This window comes from Hyposmocoma kahamanoa, unplaced genomic scaffold (assembly GCF_003589595.1).
Source record: "Hyposmocoma kahamanoa isolate Upper Pololo Valley unplaced genomic scaffold, ASM358959v1 82044, whole genome shotgun sequence".
Taxonomy (NCBI): domain Eukaryota; kingdom Metazoa; phylum Arthropoda; class Insecta; order Lepidoptera; family Cosmopterigidae; genus Hyposmocoma; species Hyposmocoma kahamanoa.
The window spans coordinates 1-19,111 of record NW_020654135.1 but is presented as its reverse complement, the minus strand read 5'-3'; the positions used below and the strand labels follow the sequence as shown (position 1 = coordinate 19,111).

Sequence of the window (19,111 nt, the reverse complement as noted above, 5' to 3'; positions counted from 1 at the left end):
TGGAGGTGGCTAGTGCAGTGAGGATTTCATCCCTGCACTAGGTTCCTTCGCGTTTGGATACCACTTTCCACTTAACATCAGGTGGAGTGGAGTCATTTGCCTGTCATGTATATATAAAAAAAAAAACTGTGGATAACCAGCGCCTCCCCACACGATTCGTCTATATCTAGCTTGCCTGTAGCTTGATTTTGATTGCCTTCCCCTATCGGAATCTGCGTCTTTTCCGAGTCGAGGCGCATAATTGCGGTTCACAACTGGCCGATCGGAAACTTTTGACATTTAAAATCGGAACAGTAGTTGATTTAACTCACAGATTAGAAAGATATAGTAGGAATGAGGTTCATCTTCTCGCTCGGAAACCCATCTGATTTCGAGACTCGGATGGGATACCCGATCGGATCGATTTCGTTTTGAATTAAAATCAGCCTGCTGGTGTCCAGGTCCACGGCGATGCGCAACCACCGCCTGATCCACACGGGCGTACGCGCATGGGCTTGCGGCCGCTGCCCCAAGCGGTTCCGCATCCGCTCCGACCTTCGGACACACCTCAGGCTCAAACATCCCACGCATTTGGCTGTCTTGGAGGTCGGTTCTTCAGACTTTATTACATCTCTCTTTTTTAGTCAGACCTGGACCCCGATTCAGAACTCTTCGATATTTTAACCGAATTAGTCGGAGAAATAGATTATAATAAAAATGAAAGAAGGAAAAGGGATAACCTGTCACAAACGCGATTTGTTTTCCGTAATAACGTTTGTTCGAATTTTCATTACACCGAAAACCGAATTATAACGAAACCGTTGTTCTTTCAGGATATGTTGGATGTTTATCGCAAAGACACGATTAGGTTCGGTTAGGTTTGGTTAAGTTAGGTTTAAAAGAAAAAAACATTTTCCTCTCAAAATTACTATCGAGATTATGAAAATTCGAGCAAACCTTATTTCTGGAAAATGTCATTTCGAACTACTAATAAGTAACCCTTCGTACGCCTAAAATATAGGAATGGATCAGTCTTGCATTAAAATAAATTAATCAAATTGAACAAAATCCACTTTATTTAAAATAATAAGAGTATTCCATATTACATTCTCGCTTTGTAAACAATAGCACGTTCGGTAACTTTCATTCGGTAACTGGGTTCTGAATAACGTTTCGAACCTTTGCCGGTCGAGAAATTCGTGTAATCGCACGGTGGCCGCAGTGGAGATAAAGTAAAAACGAGAAAATATGATGAACTGTATTAAATTTTCACAAAGGTATTTCTTAAAGATAAACTAAATAATTTTAAGAACATCCGAAGTTAGGTACGTTAGGTCTAAAAGTGTCTTATAATTGTAATTGGTAGCATCGGCCACGTTGCAATACATTGACCTGATGTTTTAGGTATGTGTGTTATGTGTAAAATCTGGATACATAACACGCGTATGACGTCATTTCGGTTCGGTTTCCAATACGAAAGCTTGACGTTTGATTCGGGTGTTGTGAATAAAACTAAAAAGAAATCGGCCGACAACCGAGTTCTTCTACGGTTAAAAAGTCGTTGAAAAACCAAATGCAAGGATACGACAAGGCCCTTATAAAAATTTGTGAGGTCCGCTGGTTCGTTCCGTGGCTTAGTTGGTATAGTATCTGGCACGGTATGCCAGAAGACGTCGGTTCGAATCCGGCCGGATTGAAGGAATTTTTTCTGAATGTTCGATCTTTGTATTAATAATTATAACAAACTAGTGGAGTAATTTCACATAAAAAAATAATTGAATATCAATTCAATATAAATTTAAATGTTAGTTGTGTGTCGATAATTCTGCCGCTGACACTTCAGTGGCAGAATTGACGTTTGGTATTCTGCTAAAAGTTTAGTGGCTTCTCAGTGACTTGCCATGGAGCTGTTATTCAACCGCCATTGCAAGTTTTAACAGACATAAATAATTTCATATTTTTGAATATGGATTATTTTGGCCAGAACTAGCTCACATAAAGCGAGTCTCATTTTGAGTTAAGTATATTTCTTTTGATTGTTTCTTACAATATTGTAATGACTTTTTTGACGTGTAGAGAATCAAATTTTACGTTCAATAATGATATAATATTAAATTTGACATATTTTGAGTTACAACGCGATTGTAATAACAGTGCGACATGTACTAATGATTTTTTTAATATCAACTGAACTAAATAGGACTCGTAAAGTATACGATGTACATTTTTCAAATTGCTTTAATCTCGTTTGTAAAAAAATAAGTTCTGATATAAAGCCAGCGTCCCTGCCGACCCAAGCAAAATGAACCGTATTAATACGGGAATAATTGAATTCGTGTTGAGGTAGTATAGACTCTTATTTAACCATTACAATATTCCCAGGTTTCAGGTCTCAATCCGACACCGGAACAAGTTATGGAGATTTTAACAGCCAACAACATTTCTCATGACAAAGTCCTGGAAATCACCAAGTTCTCTTTTCCCAAGGTACCATCACCCCATTTTTATATTTCTCACTGCTGAGTTCGAGCCTCCTCTCAGGCGAGGGTTTTAGGTTATAGTTCGCCGCGCTGGTCTAATGCCAGATTTTTTAACTGACTTCAGAGAAGGAGGAAGTTCTCAATTCGACCAATATTATTTAATTAACTCATTAGTGAGTAGATTTTGAGGATTCTTGTTGGTAAGAGAGTACCTCAGTATTGATCCCATTTAAATTTGAAGAAAATATTCGAACTGGCAAACTGGGTGATGAATCCGGTTTCGCGCACTTTCCGGTAACGAGCACGTCGTGGGCCTGGTGGTAAGCGACACGCCTGTTCATAGCAGTTGCAGTGCCACTCAGAGCTTTAAATATAATGATCTGAAGAGCACTGCCACTCCGCCCGTCCCCCACAGACATAGTTGACAAGTCCCATGTGCCTGTGATTTCACCAGCACCCTTACCCTAGTCATTTGACATCTCTATTAATTTGCTTATCTATAAGAAGCAGTATTGTGTGTGCAATAAGAAATTAACATAAACACAAGTGAGTTTGATTTTAATTGTACAGGGCACAACGACCATAATCCCCAACAGCTCGCGAGCGTTAGGCCTGTTGTCGCATGTGCCGAGAACCCAGGTGGCGTGTAGCCGCGCCTGGCCGGAAAGACCTTGTAAGTTTCGCAAAATTTATTTAGGGATAAATATTATTTGATCCTCAAAGAAATAATTGATCTATTGTAAATGTGTACTTTTTTATCCCTAGAATACTAATATATATATAATACATATATACTGCGCTCTATAAGTTTCCGGAACTGGCCACTTACATAAACAATATATAAAAAGTAATCACAACATTTGAAAATGGAACTCTTTGGCTGTAGAACACAGTTTGTTTCATCTGACTGTCACTTGTTTTTAGAAATTGGTTGTCTACATCACCATGGATTTAACTCGTGGAAATTTTCGTAGTATGATTTTCTACGATTTTTTTAAGTGTAATTTAACAGCTCAGCGGAGCTTCGCTCGGCCTCAAACTGCTTTTGGCGATGAAGCACTATGCAAGACGACTATTTATAGCTGGTTTGCAGAATTTAAACGCGGTCGTGTGAATCTCAGTGACGAATTTCATGATGGTCGCCCGTTCACTGCTGTGAACAACAAAAACATCGATGGTGTGCCATCGATTCGGGCATCTTTAGGCATAGGCATGAGTCAAATACAATCAATACTACACAAACATTTGGTTGTGAAAAAGCTGTGCTTTCGGTGGATCCCACACAATTTGACTGAGGCTCAAAAAACGGATGGCGTCACTTGGTGCAATGCCATGCTTACCAGATTCAACGAAGGGGCGTCAAATTTGGTGTGGGACATAGTAACAGGTGACGAAACATGGATTTATAGTTACAATCCCAAAACAAAGCAGCATCGAGCGTATGGGTCTTTCAAGATGAGTCGAAACCAACCAAAGTGGCGCGCGTGCAAGTGCCTCTAAGCAGATGATTATATCTTCTTTTAATAAAACTGGACACGTGGCTACTGTTGCTTTGGAGAATCGTTGTAACGTGAATAGTTATTGGTACACGACCATTTGTTTGCCGGAAGTTATTGACAAACTCGGTAAAAATAACCGTAAACGCCGTATCATCTTGGACCACGATAATGCCAGTTCTCACACGGCCAGACAGACAAATGAATTTTTGAAGGTGAACAACGTTGACCTTATGAGCCATCCCGCGTACAGTCCCGACCTGGCACCTTGTGACTTTTATTTATTTCCAAAAATTAAGAACCAGTTACGCGGTTAACGATTTTCATCACCTGAAGAAGCTGTCGAAGAGTATGAAAAATATGTTTCAGAGATTGTCACGGAGGAGTGGCATAAATGTTTTCAAAATTGGTTCTTTCGTACGAAAAAGTGCATTAAGGCTAACTGAGAATATTTTGAGAAACAATAAATTCATTTCTGACCATTTATAGTATTTTTTCTTGTTCATTCCGGAAACTTATAGTGCGCCCCACGTATAATTTTATCACAGCTGAGAATCTGGCATTCTGAGAATCTAGCATTTTGCTAATCTGACATTCTGCACGTGTGGCATTTTGCGTTTCTGGCATAAAGCGAATCAATGTAACTACCCTTTTTTCATAGTTGACCTAGTCCAACCGGCGCGTCGAGGCCGAGGCATCGCCAAAAATCCTCGTAAGCCTAAAATATTGCAGCGAGGACCTGAGGACCAGCCAGACCCCAACGCTTACGCCCTGTCACTTTCTGGCAGTTCTAAAGAGGTAAGTACTTGACTTATAAGCTATGGTCGGAAAAAGGTGTTCCACATATATAGATATAGCTACAAGGAGTGACATAGAGTTGTTAAAACCACCAAATATTAATTAATTACTGTTTTCGAATTGCGGATTTCCGGAAATAGTTTTACTGCATCGTAAGACAAAACTACTAACGTAGGAAGTCGAAGTTGGATTTTAAAGTAACTCTAATTGTGCCATTGAAAAAAAATGCAGTAGATAACTGACTTAGCGAAGCAGAGAATAAGAAAATAGTGACAATGGCGCTCTCCGCTCCTCCTAAGCTTTAAATACCACACCGCGCCTTTCATATTGTCGCATCCAACCTCCATGGATGACCAGACTGACAGACCACAAAGACAGACTTACTAGACTGACAGGAATTCGAAATTAGACCGACTTCCTTTTGGACAAAAGACGACGACCGACCTTCCTTCTTTGACAAAGGACAACGGCCGACCTTCCTTCCTTGACAAAGGACAACGACCGACCTTCCTTCCTTGACAAAGGACGACGAAGGCAGTCCTGACTAAACCTCCAGCGCGAGCAGACGACTTCTGACTAAATTGTACAGACAGACCGTACTAGTGGTCCTTCGAGCCGGATATGAACCAGCGCCCTATGACGGCCACATTGACGGAACGGCAACAACGCTGTCAGCAAGCCATTCGCAAAGGACAACACGTTGATGTTTAACTGTTTATTATTTATGACGAACGTACACAACAACTCTATGTTGCTATATCTGTACAAATATCTATATATGTGTAACACCTTTTTCCGACCATTGCTTATAAAATAATGATATACTTAACCATTACTTACACTAGTGACTGCATAGTTGATGCCTTATCTAATATACGCATTTAAAAAGTTTCATTTTCAAAGTGTAGCATCCCGCTAACAATCCTAAACAACTCGATAATTTTAAAATTCAGAAAATGACGATGCGTGCGAGTGTTGTCCTTCCGGTATATAACCCATTCATGATCATCCACAGCCCGTATTAATCCACTTCTGGGTGCCTCCTGTAGTTCATGCCATTCATTACAATGTTGTGTTAGTCTCACTCATCCTGATCCCACGGCGCCGACTCAACCGGCGAGAGGGAAACCCGGGGGGGTTTTAGCGGGGTAGGCCTTCCAGTGTGGAGGGAGAGTCCCCACATAACCCCTGAGTCTCCCTGGGCTCAGGGGTATCCATAAAGATTTCCCCCCCGTCAAAAAAAAAAAAAAAAAAGTCTCACTCATCCACGGCCTGCGATTCTAAAGATGACATCCAATAATCTCCCTGTAGGACGTTCCATATTTCTGTAACCTTCGGCCACCCTTTAATACTCAATTTACTCCATCTGTTATCTAAAAACGAACCCGTTCGCTGTGTTCAACTTACTGGTTTTCAAAGACGTATAAATCACACTGGCTTTCAAGTTCCGACTGTTAACCATCGAGTATATAACAAGAAATACAGACGAAATGTTATTTAATTTGTTTGGAAACTATTCTGCCAAATCATTACTGTGACAACTGCTCTCCGATTGGCCAGCCCGAATTGGAAACAATTGACGGGTGTCAGCTTACCTTGACACGACGACAGCTTAACTTGAGCTTTGCTATAATGGACGAAAATTGCAAAATTACATATTTAGCGTTTAATTACCGATGAAATGTGATTCCGTTTATTTTGTAATTAGATGTTTTGCTGTTTTTCCCACACCACCAAATGGAACAACCCACATTGTTAGAGATATTATCTTTATTACAATAAATACATAATATTTTTGGAATATACGGAGACGTACACACAGGTCAGTTGTTGGCGCTGTAGCCTATTTTCGTGCACATATTTTTATAACTTCCAAGATGCATATTATCAATTTTTTACTTTACGCTGCTTATTTTTATCTATATTACAACACTGCACTACATAGAACACTATTCACAATTCATAATTCCCAGTCCGTCGATGTTAAAAATAATTCGCACTCCATCGATAACTTCCGTATCGACATCACCCCATCTCTAATACCGCGCAGGGTATATAACGTTATGTATCCCCTAGAGTTTCTTGCTCATTCTTCTCAGGGGAATCTGCCTTACGAATGAGCGGTAGAGTTTAACCATTGTGACGATTTCAAGTGTAATAATGCTTACCTATGAAATAAAGATTATTTTGAGTTTGAGTTTGACCCTGATAATGTGCCGGCGCGCACGCAGAGGTCAAAGCAGTTACAGCCTTACGTTGACACGGAGCGTACGTCTCTCGCCTTGCAATTTTGCCGACGCGAACTATCGTACCTACGCCATTTTGTATTTGCTTTTGCTTGTATTTTTAATAATATAACCGCTAGCTATTTCATTGTTTCTTCCGAACTCTGTGCCGGTGCTTGTGCTTATGTTTTCTATCCATTGTGCCTTCTAAACCTTTGTGTATTTGAACATCTGGTGTGCTGGACATTATAACCCCGTAATTGTGATTTGGGTCTTTTTATTTACAATACCTGGTAAATACATACCTGCGTGCCATAGACCAGAATATAAAATAACTATATAAATACCACAGCGCTATACTATTTCAGTTTTCTCATTTGTGATTTCAGCGCAAATGAGAGTTGATATTTAAAAGTGATATAAGACCCATTTGGCCCTTATTTCGCCTCTTTTTCTGGTGATATACTCGATACTGTTAACTGATAGGTAATTCAGGTGTTTATTGTCGTTCCAGCCTGTTGCACGGCCAACAAATCAACAGCAACACCAACAACAAATGCACCCTGCCAGCCCGTATCCCATTACCCTCAACGTTTCTAACGAGGTTAGTTTATAAATCACTAATTAAGAGTCTATGCAACCTCTAATGGTTTTGATTGATTCATAACAGTGAAAGTGTTGAACATTCACTTTGGAAAAAATATATGTATAGAAAAATTTACGATGTACACTTATTACTAATGATCTTACATTTGATTACTATACGATGTGAAAACAAAATTTCACAATAGAAAAAAACACAAATTTACCTAGAAATTTTAAGAGAAAACCGCTGTACTCAATAGGTACAGCAGGTAATTGTAACGGAATGCAATCAATTTATTACCATAGCATTACCAGCTTTATGTCAATAGTGTAACGCACAAACTTATTCAGTCGTTTTTTGAACACGGACTAATATGAAATTTGCCAGTTTCATAAAATTTTAAATAAGCATGGAGTTGTCGACAGTTTTATCGATAGATTTATCGACAAACGTTCTGTCAAGTCCCAGACGTCTTAAAAAATATTTAAAAAACATATATTTTTATACCTTAGTTATTTTATTAATATTCAATTCTTTTTACGAACCTTATTTTTTACTTGTTTCTTTATTTGCTTTATTAATATTATTTTAAATATAATTTGATGGATTCAAATTGTAATAGTAAATGTTAACGTTCTTATTATCATGCATGTTGTCTTCACTTATAACTGCTCTAACATTATTTTTTTATATTATCAAGTGACGGGACGAACAAGTCGTGCGCCTGGTAGTAAGATACATGTCTGTCCATAACAGTTGCAGTGCCACTCAGAACTTTAAATCGCAAAGATCTGATGGGCACTGCCACTGCGCCCGTCACCCTGAGATATAAGTTGACGATTCCCATGTGCCTGTAATTTAAATGATGCTTGTAAATGATGCTGTTTAGATTAAGTTTGTCAACAATCTTTGTTTCTTGTTGATTAGGGATGATTGGATCTTAATGGATCATATGCCTCTGAATCGATCCACAGATTGGATCATAATTTTGAAAAAATAGAAACAATTTTGACAGTCTTTTCGACCTCTGTCGGTTACGACTTTCGTTTAGAGTGGTATTTGTCAGTTCTGTGACACAAAAGAAGCATATCGTATAATTATTGTACTTAAATATTGCCAAATTACTTTTCTTGCAGACCAATTAAAATAGAATTAGCCTTAAAATTCAGAGGTTCAGAGAGTGATTGTTTTGTTTAAATTATGAATACGATCTGTTGTCTGTCTTTTTTAATACGGAGTAAAAAATACAGTTTATTGCGCAAAAGTGCTGCCCGCTAGCGAGCAGTTAGTGATTGCAATCGATAAATATTTCATCGACTATCGACTGAATATTAGCCGCGCTTATGGAATAAATAGCCGAACTTGTTTCATTCCAATCATCCTTGACCTATTATTCATCCAATTACTGAGCACAAGTTCATTTGAATTGTCAATTTTTGTTTCATACATACATACACTGTATTTAAACCGTATTTATGAAAAATACAAACAGGAGACAACAAGAAACCTGGCTATCCTTGTTAAAATTTACACGAATAAAAATTGATCTCGATACTAGTAGGCCAACTGTCAAAATAAGAATAAAGAAGGCAATAACGCAATTAGTAATCATTAAAAAGTCGTAACATTCACAATTCACTCATTTTTGGCAAAATTTTACCTTCTTTCATAATCTATCGATAAAACTGTCGACAAGAACTACATCACTATTTAAAATATTATGAATGCTGGCAACCTTACAAATTACTCCGTCGTAAAAAAAGACCGACTATAGACAATACCATTCATCTTAATATTGAATCTATTAACTTAAAAATCGCATAAAAAAGATTCGATACTATAACTAATCGATCGAATCGATAATATAACTGCTTCCGTGGCCGTACGGTTACCATGCCTGCCACGCAGAGGTCCCAGGTTCGATTCCCGGGCCGGGAGAAATATTTGTAAGGCCTACATTTATTTTTCTCGTGAATTTGGGTGTAATTTGTGGTTGTCTATGTGTGTGTCCATTGCACCCGCGACACAGAGTTTCCCTAGTGCGTGGCTATGTTGAGTGTATGCGTTATTATTATATACATAAAATCGCTAGATCGTATACACTTTATAAAAATCGAGTCGTAAAATGCATCCCTATAATATACATAAGAGCCAAAAACAAGTTACCGTCGATTCGAATCCTCGAGCAATCTCGGGAATTTCCGCAGCTGCCATAATAACCCAAAGCACTCTTTTTTTGTAGTATTGGAAGTTTAGGTAAATGTATTTGGCTTGTTCTGTATCTTTGGTCATAATATTTGTTTCAACACTGCAGGAGCTAAAAGAACTAAACGTGCAACTCCTTCTCCGCGACGGCGTTATAGTCAGCGGCAACCAAATGGTGCAGCTCCAACTCGACGACATCATGTTGTTGCAGTGAATTTTGTTATCATTATCATGCATCATCACAGGATTATCACTTATCACAACTGACTATAGGTATGAAATTTAGCTATCTATTTACTAGCCATTATTTAAAAAGGACTGACTTTTTTTCACGCACAGAGGCTAGGTAACGTTGCTAAAAAAAACTTCTGAAGTATTATATATATCAGAGGCGAAGCGTGAAGATTTTCGTTAGTAAAGCCGGATGAAAATAAAAAACTCCTACCTTAACAAAAACTTTATATATGTATACATATGATATATATTTTATACAGGGTGATAAAAAATCACTGTCCATTTTTTCCTGTGCATAAGATTCAGTAATAGAACACATTATACATAAACTGCCTCCGTCGCCGAACTGTTACAATGCCGGACTGCCACGCAGAGGTCCCTAGTTGGATTCCCGGGCCGGGAGAAATATTTGTATGGCCTAGATTTATTTATTTATTTAATTTGTGTTTGTCTATGTGTGTGTTCATAGCATCCGCTACACAAGGTTTCCCTAGTGCTGAGCTATGTTGAAATAAAACAAAAAAAAACATTTTTTTTATTTTAATATTTCCCAATAATTTCTAACGCGTGGTTACCCAAAATGGTAGATAAAATTGAGCGATCGGCGCCGAGTTGTCTAGAGGCCTATACACCAGCACGTCGCGCTGCGCGACGACAGACCTGCGCTAACGCATCGCGCGTAATTTTAATACTTTGTTGTCTGTAAAATACATAAACTTGCGCGCTGACTCCGCCCACTGCCCCACACCGTTCTTAATGCTATAGCAATGGTGTCAGCTAATCATCGGATGTCAATATTGTTCACAATTTTTCGGAAAACTTTGGGACTTCATAACTTATTTATTTGTTAAGTATTTGAAAAAAACCAAACATGTATTTTTTATTTCAGTTATACAGTATGGTCTTTAAAATGGTCAATGGTTTTTTTGGTTCAGCCTGTATATAGATTTCACTTATGGGTTTTTCACATACATACAAATTTATTCACGCTTTTTGATTTCATGAAACGATAAGTCGAGAACTTCGAACACTATCACTGTTACGACACTTTAGGGATAGGAAGTTAATATTGCACGAAAGTATCGATAACGCAAATATTTTAAAATGAAAGCATAAGAATCCCGCATCATACATCACCTAGTTTTAAGTCTAACTTTGCATGTATTTTCTTTGGTTTGATAATAAACGACGTTTTAAGTAACTTTAGAGTTTTATTCTTAATTAAATCCTTTGGTGATACTATAGAACTATTTTTATTGGAAAAGTCCCTTTACTCAGTAACAGAGTACACTCAAAATACTTAATTAATTATTAAATTATTTATAATTATTAATGAATTTGGCATTCACCGTATTATTATACTTTTATGTACATTTATGTACACTATTGCGTACTTGTGCCTTACTATTATTTAATTATTTCTTTATTTTATAAAGTGACGCTCACTTGTATGTACCTATTATTATATTAATTTTAAAATTACGAGTAACTGTATTTGTATGAAATTTGTAATGTTGAGAGAAATAATTGAAAGCGATTAGCGATACTAAAGAAGTATTGAAAGTTCAACGATAGTTAATTTGGCTGAAAAGGACAATGTGTCAATATTTAGTGACATGAGTAGTGCAATTGCAATGCAGGTATCTTTTTATGAAAATTATATTTATCACTCTGGCCACAGGAGTCGGAATCATAACTGAGCCAATACTACTCGGTGCCCGGAACAATATAATTCTTGTTGCGAAACGGTCCTATGCGAACGCAGCAGCGCAGGGGCACTTGCCTTTTCGACAGCCAACGGTGACAGTTAATCTTTCTGCATTTGTATTATTGGCAAACCAATCTATCGTACGATGAATATACCAGCCCTATTTTAAATACAGTTCACTTTTTATTAAGTTCTATTAAGACCCTAACATTGGTCCTTCGAGCCGAATTTGAACCAGGGACTTAGGGATATATACTGGTAGAAACACAGACAAAAAACATTGCCTTTGGTACTACCAAAGATTCGCACGAAGCGTTACGCTAGCGTACGGCTATGGAGTGGAATTCCATGTCTGCAGACTTGTTCCCTGAACGTTATAATTTGGTCCTTTTCAAGGCGAGAGTGAATAGGCATTATTTAGGTGTGCATGCTACTTCGTCCTCCCCACCTCATTGTTACTTTCCATCAAAGGTCAAATGCACACTTACATTTGAATAACAAAAAAAAAATACCAGTAGAATTACGCAGTAGGGACACGGGCAAAGAAAGGAAACTACACTGACACTGAAGTCCCTATTGAGTGGTTTTACTAGCGGGTCCAGTAGGATTTTTTCATCACACGTGTACGTAAAGTGTTTAACAGGCGTTATGAGAATTACGAACCTCGACTCCGAAACCCGTAAGTCTTCGACTTCGGGCTTCTGTTAAAGTCTCGTTAGTAATTCCTTATTTACCGCCCTTAATATAGAATATATATACTATGAATTGGCGGATCCTCTGTCACGCTTTACATTTTTAATATTTAACGTTCGTTTACCGGTTTTTATTTGTTACTAGAACATTCGTTTAGATGACTCCTGTGCACGTTAACGCAATAAATCCAATAAGTATAAATCCGCGTGTGTAGTATAGTGCAAAATCCGCGTATGTAGTAATGCGCGTATCTGCACGAAACCAAATTTCAAAGGAGAGGGATTTAAAATATCCCCGACGCTATGCTGGTCGTTTATTGGTGGTCATACTGACATATCATGCGTCACCCAAGTGTAGCAGAGTCGGGATATGTTTTCTTATTGAAATTATTTTTTATCACTATACAGATAATTAAATAAAACACAAAGTGAAGTAACCTTCTTTAATTAGTACTGTAAATAGGTCACGAACAGAACTTCTACAGAAAATATACTTAGTGTTATCAGAAGTGGTGTAAATGATGTTACTTGGGCATGATTATTATCCTCTTAGCTAGGAAGACGATAGAAAGGGGCATATAGACGTTTTTCTGTGAACGCCATACTTTAGTCTTCCATTGCTTATTAAGGAAGTACAAGCCAATAAAAATCAATATCTGTGCCAATAGAATTATCGATTTGAAAGCTCTCGATTGATAATTGGATCGATATATTGATGGATGATTTTTAATTATAATTGCGCATCACTATTGGTGACCTTTTGTACACATAGTACAAGTAATAAGTTTACATGTAAACTAAATAAATGTACCTCATTTTCTAGCGTAAATAATAATTTTATAAAATTAAAATAATAATTAAAAAAGCAATAAATTATTAACAATACATCCTTTTTATAATATAAATAAGAAACTAATTCAAGGTTACTTATTAACATTCAACAATGTACAAAAAATTCCGTAATTTTGGTTACTAAAATTCAACATAATAACCTCCAAAATGACCAAAAAAGACCAAAAAATAAATGCGAAATTCAAAATTTAGTTCAAACTCTTATAATTTTCGTCCCAGGTTCCCATTTATAGCTAGAAATCCCACTCTGGACTTTATTAGCAACTTTGCCATTACTTTCAAAATAAATAATATTTGTGGAAGGATCACAGCTTAAACTGCCTTCGCTTGTAACATTAAAATCTTGCGACTTCAAACTTGACGAGGTTTTTATTGAACGCATATCGCTACTTTGCACGTTTATTTTACCGTCTTCCAGTTGCATTGTACTTCGTTTCGCACGAAAAGGGTTACTAGTATAGTTTGTGATACCAGCACAACTGTGAAATTTGGAAAACTTGTCATGGGTACGATGCTCGAGATCCACGTGCAGACTAAGTTGACGCCTGGTTTTAATAACAAACATAATAATTTTTATTAGTGAAGTCAGTGCGTAAACCGCGCTCTTAGGCGCTGCGCAGATGGACTAACTTTGATCATCGAGTTTCGGCAACTGGCAACCAGCAACTAGCTGTTTATGACGTTTTCATGTACTTTCATGAAACCGCGCAGTCGTAACAACTTCAGTTGAGAGTTTCGGCAATTGACTACACTTTTCGATTGCCGAAATCCTTGATTAAATAAATGCTTAATAGCCGCAACTAGAATCTTGCAAATTTGTACCGGTTGTCTTCAGTTGCCAGTTTCCGCAACCGGTAACCGCAACTCGTGAAGCAACTTCACTCCCTCCTCGTCTCCCGCGGCGTCAGTTTTGAACGTGGATTTCGAAAGTTTATTTAAAATTGCTACAACCGGCAACCGGTAATGGAAACTTGTAAAAAGTTGCCAGTTGCCTCAACTAAACTTGCTCCATCTGCGGAGCGCCTTAGTATATTAAGGGCACCTTCAAATAGACGCTTGTGTGGAGTTTTTTCAATAGGGACAAAAACTTTGTATTTCAATAAACCAGAATAATTGGACGTTAAACAAAAAGGATCCAATGCACATTCAGTCACTTTCGAGGTATGGCAGTTTGAAGTTTAAAAATGTTTTATTTTAAAAATGTTTATTATGTATTTAATGTGTAATGTTCCAGAGATATTTATTTATGTTTATGTGTTGGATTTTTTTTGCTGATCTAAGAGGTTAAACTTCAGGAACCGTTTGGTACATATAACTAGTTTTTTGATAATTTTGTGGATTATATCCTTTTTGCTTTACTACGTCCATTTGAAATATCGAGTTTTAGGAATGGAATTCGATCTTGTTCAAATAACCACCGCGAGGCCGTTTGCGTTCCATCTTTGGAGCCAATTTCCCACGACTCTTACACATGTCGGCCGAAAAGTTGGCAATTTCCTATTTGATATTGTTCTTGAGCTCATTTAACGTTGTGGGCTTGTTAGCATAAACCAACGACACAGACTGCTAACAGATTGACTGCACGTTTGCAGTTAACGCGTGAAGTAATCAACTTCATGCAGCCGAGACCTCGACTGCATGAAGTTAATAACGACTGCACGCATTAACTGCATGCAGTCGAAACCGACTGCATGCAGTTAATGAAAACGAACCCACACGCATTTACAGGCACTCGCGACTCACAGGCACTCACAGGTACTCGCGACTTACAGGCACTCACAGGTACTCGCGACTCACAGGCACTCACAGGTACTCGCGACTTACAGGCACTCACAGGTACTCGCGACTCACAGGCACTCGTTTACAGGTCCCATGATCACGGTTGACTTGGGACCTTGGGACATGGGTCCTGTAAAGGGCCCGAAACGTCGGTTTGTTTGAAAAAACAAATATACGCAATTTAAATCCGGAAAAATAGTTTCATTTCCTATGTATAACAATTGCGAAAACCTAAGAACTCGAAATGTCAAGTTGTATCAACTGCATGCAGTTAATGTGTGATAACGTTATCAACTTCATACAATCGAGGTCACGGCTGCAATTACGATTGCAGCCGTCAACTGCAACCATACCGTCAGTCTGTCGCCCTAACTATATATATTTAAAAGAAAAAGAAACCAACCTGTATGTAAAAATTTCTCCACAAATATGGCACTGAATTAACTCATGATCCAATTTGTTGTTCATATCTGATCGCACAGTCACCGGCTTGCACTTGTTAAACTTGCGGTGGAAGAGGTTACCACAGCTCACTGTTCGTTTATCAAATGTGTTCGAGGAGGCCGTTTCACTTTGGGAGTCTTCGACTTTGTTAGACCTTTGTAACAAACAGGTTAATACGTTCTATAACTGTTATGTAAACTGGCACTCCCCCTGCACCTTACAGGTTCATGAACGCAGTAAACAGTAAATACATATATAAATAGTAATATAAAATCCATGTTAATTAATTACGTTCAAGTCATTGACTTACAATTATATGGACGTCGGGTCCGCGCTAAAGTGTCCGAACTTATAGGGCGTTAAAATCGTATACAGAGCGTCATTCACGCTTTAGTCTTCGTTTGTTCGACTGACAGCGAAGCAAGCAAAATTAGACATTACTGCGATGACATTACAATTTAAATTCAACGTTTTAGCTTTTTCATATTCCTTATCATGTCACTACGTTTAAATAGGTTGACTTGGGACATTTTTTTCGTGGTTTTTGTATTAGACCCGTCGTCCATTTATTTGTAAGTCAATGGTTCAAGTCTAATAATTTTAATTCCAATTTAATTTTAAGTGTCATTTGCTACACCCTTATGGGGTATCACATGAATGTACCCACTAATAGTCCGAAGGTTATAAATCTGTAATACCCAAACATGTTTAAATAAATAAATAACCAACTCATGAGTCGATAGAACCCTAAATGGCTTTGGTTGATTCCGTATAACGGCGTAAGTATTGAATAAATCACTTTGGAAAAAAAATATAGTGAAATTGAGGGTATACAATGATTAGTATACGCTTAGAATAATAACCCATAGAATGATAGTTTCATATCAAACGAACTGTCACAAGTGAGGCAAAAATCAAATTCATGTAGGCTAGTTTTAGTAGTAGGTTAATTTTCGGTTTTAGTGAATATTTATATAAAAATACAAGTTGAAACGCGTTACTTCCTTGTGGGATGTGATGTTAGTATCTATTTTGTTTGTCTGACGTATTTTTACACTCATTTACCGCACAATTCGTCATTCTTAGCTAAAATTCTTGATCTGTTCGCGGTGTAAGTTGACCTTGAGCACTAAAGGCCGGCCCGCTCGTGTAGGCCCTTTTGGCGCGCTTCAATTCACTTAGCGTGTGTGGACTAGGTTTCTATGCGTTATTATTCTAAGAGTATACGGCGTAAAAACAGGGTTCGTAAAAATTTTCGCAATAGAAAACAAACACGAACTTTCCTTGAAATTTTGCAAGAAAACCGGTGTTTATATAAATACAATTGGTGCTTCACATAAATACCAATAATGTTTTTTATACCAACTGTACTAAATAGAACACGTATACTCGTATGATATACATTTTTCTAATGGACTTAATTTCGTTTGTAATAAACTATTCAGAAATAAAGCCAGTGTTCCCGGCCACTCGACTCGCGTAATAAGAACCTTTCATTCAGTACAGGAAAAATTTTAATTCTGGTCAAGGTAGTATCGATTCTTACGCGGTAGGCTTGTACCATGATATTCAATTACTTTTTTGTGAAATTACTATCTATAGTTTGCAATAAATATAATAATAATACTAAACTTTTTTTTTGTAATACCAAGTGGCGGGACGAACAAATCATGCGCCTGATGGTAAGCGACACGCCTATCCATAGCAGTTGCAGTGCCTTCAGATTTTAAATCCCAAAGATCTTATGAGCACTGCCACTGCGCCCGTCAACGTGAGACATAAGTTAACAAGTCCCAGTGAAAGTACAGGCACATGGGACTTGCCAATGTAATTCTCAGGTAAGTTTTTTGTACTCAATTTTGGTGACAATTTCTTTTTATTTAAATATTTATAGAATACCATCATGAAGTATTATTTAGGTTTTTTTTTTAATAATTTATTTCTGGCCATGGAAACAAAGTCCTTCAGCCGAAAACATAAAAATAAGTTTTTCTGTAAATATGGCCGCCACAAAGAGGATAGGCAATTTGAGGCGGCGTGCTTGGATTGACTCGGGATTCCTTAGAACGGGCCAATACGGGTATTTTAGTTCGAGATTCGTATAATTTCGCGTTTTAATCTTCGATTAAGGCACAATAGCACTATCCTATTCCACTCTAAACTAGATTTCACAAAATAATTGAAAGTCAAAATAAAAACGACACTTTTCCCTCCAAAAGGTCCAGAGCGAATCTTATTATTAAGGTAATATTCGAGTGTGGTAACCTTGAAATATTTTTTAATAGTCGAGTAATTAAGTGATAAAAATTGTCACCAAAATTGAGTACAAAAAAAAACTTACCTGAAAGTTACGATGTAAAGCTCTAAGTGACACTGCAACTGTTATAGACCATACTATTATGTGTAGCTTACCATCAGGTGCGTGATTCGTTCGCCCCGTCACATAATATTATAAAAAAGTATGTACAAACCCTTCTGTTTCACTCCCCGAGCACCGATTCTTGTGCTCACTAAGCATATGTTCGGTATCGACAATTTTATCGAAAAATGATACAATTTTCTTTAGTTTCTCCTCCGGGACATTGGTTTTACAAGACTCCGGGTCGGTTTGAGTGATACTGACTTTCTGTGATTGTTTCAAAGACGATGCAGTGGACAAGTGGATGTACTGATTTAACTTGTTGAGGCCCAAATGGCCGTTTTCGTGAAGGAACTTGTCACATTCGCGCTCGAAGCCGTCGTGGCAGTAAGAGCAAATGAACTTGCGCTCGGTGAAGTGACATAAGTTTAGATGGTCATTGTAGTTTATTATGCCTGAAACAAGGATCAAGCATCATTTAAATTACAGGCACATTGGATTTGTCAACATATGTCTCAGGGTGACGCATGACGGGCGCAGTGGCAGTGCCCATAAGATCTTTGCGATTTAAAGCTCTGATTATAAAAAAAATACATTGGTAAATTATGCTGTTTAGTTCGACATACAGAACAATAAATAAAGTAGAAGTGCTTAATAGACGTGGTACGTGTGCCAACAGTAGGCAGAGTTCCACATACTTGAGCTCAGTCAACTATTTTCACTTTATACCTCACGCAATATCTTGATAATCGTGGAAAATGACTTATTTTACTGCTTTGGACAATATAAATATTTCTACCTGCTTGGGAATCGAACCCGAGACCTCTGCTAAGTAGCATGGTAACAGTTCGACCACAGAGGCAGTTCATTTTACATTACATTATTATGTAGATACGGATGGTGTTCTTCCAGCTGTTGATAATAACAAAATCATTCTCAGCTGACTTTGACCAACAATATCAAAGTCAAACTAGAATGATCCCTGTGATACTTCATTTGACGTTTGTAGGGATGAGGTAAAGTCGATAGAGTTTTAGTGAATTTGATTTTTGAAGCAAAAGTAATATATTAGTTCTGACGTATTCCGAACGATGTACACACGCCACCGAAACAATGAATTTATTGCAAACCAAATTTCCCGATCGCATAATTTCACGAAATTCAGCCGTTAAGTAAAAACTTTGATGAAAGAATCGGCATCTGTAACTGTGCTCGCGGTGGAATTTTATCAGATATAATTTTTACATTCATAATTGCCAAATCTTACTTTTTTT

At 37.6% G+C, this 19,111-nt stretch overlaps 2 protein-coding genes across 2 annotated transcripts; one reads left to right on the top strand and one right to left on the bottom strand.

Moving 5' to 3' along the window:
* The first annotated feature begins 464 nt into the window (after positions 1-464).
* Positions 465-11,143, top strand: LOC113234277. The gene is made up of 7 exons (XM_026469575.1): positions 465-585; positions 2,362-2,466; positions 3,030-3,132; positions 4,617-4,753; positions 7,493-7,582; positions 9,879-10,042; positions 11,018-11,143. The coding sequence occupies exons 2-6, from the start codon at positions 2,395-2,397 to the stop codon at positions 9,981-9,983; spliced, it is 507 nt and encodes a 168-aa protein (XP_026325360.1). The 5' UTR covers positions 465-585; positions 2,362-2,394; the 3' UTR covers positions 9,984-10,042; positions 11,018-11,143.
* Positions 11,144-13,269: 2,126 nt separating this feature from the next.
* On the bottom strand, positions 13,270-18,296 carry LOC113234278 (the record flags this gene model as incomplete). The annotated part of the gene is made up of 3 exons (XM_026469578.1): positions 13,270-13,800; positions 15,438-15,632; positions 17,950-18,296. Coding segments are annotated over 3 exons (894 nt in total), but the record flags the coding sequence as incomplete, so codon positions are not given.
* Between the last annotated feature and the right edge of the window lie 815 nt (positions 18,297-19,111).

Bases quoted from the DNA above. Each gene is read 5' to 3' on its own strand.
- LOC113234277 (XM_026469575.1), top strand. From the start codon at position 2,395: ATGGAGATTTTAACAGCCAACAACATTTCTCATGACAAAGTCCTGGAA. The intron at 3,133-4,616 runs GTAAGTTTCGCA...CTTTTTTCATAG, and splicing joins CGCCTGGCCGGAAAGACCTT to TTGACCTAGTCCAACCGGCG. The intron at 4,754-7,492 runs GTAAGTACTTGA...TTGTCGTTCCAG, and splicing joins TTTCTGGCAGTTCTAAAGAG to CCTGTTGCACGGCCAACAAA.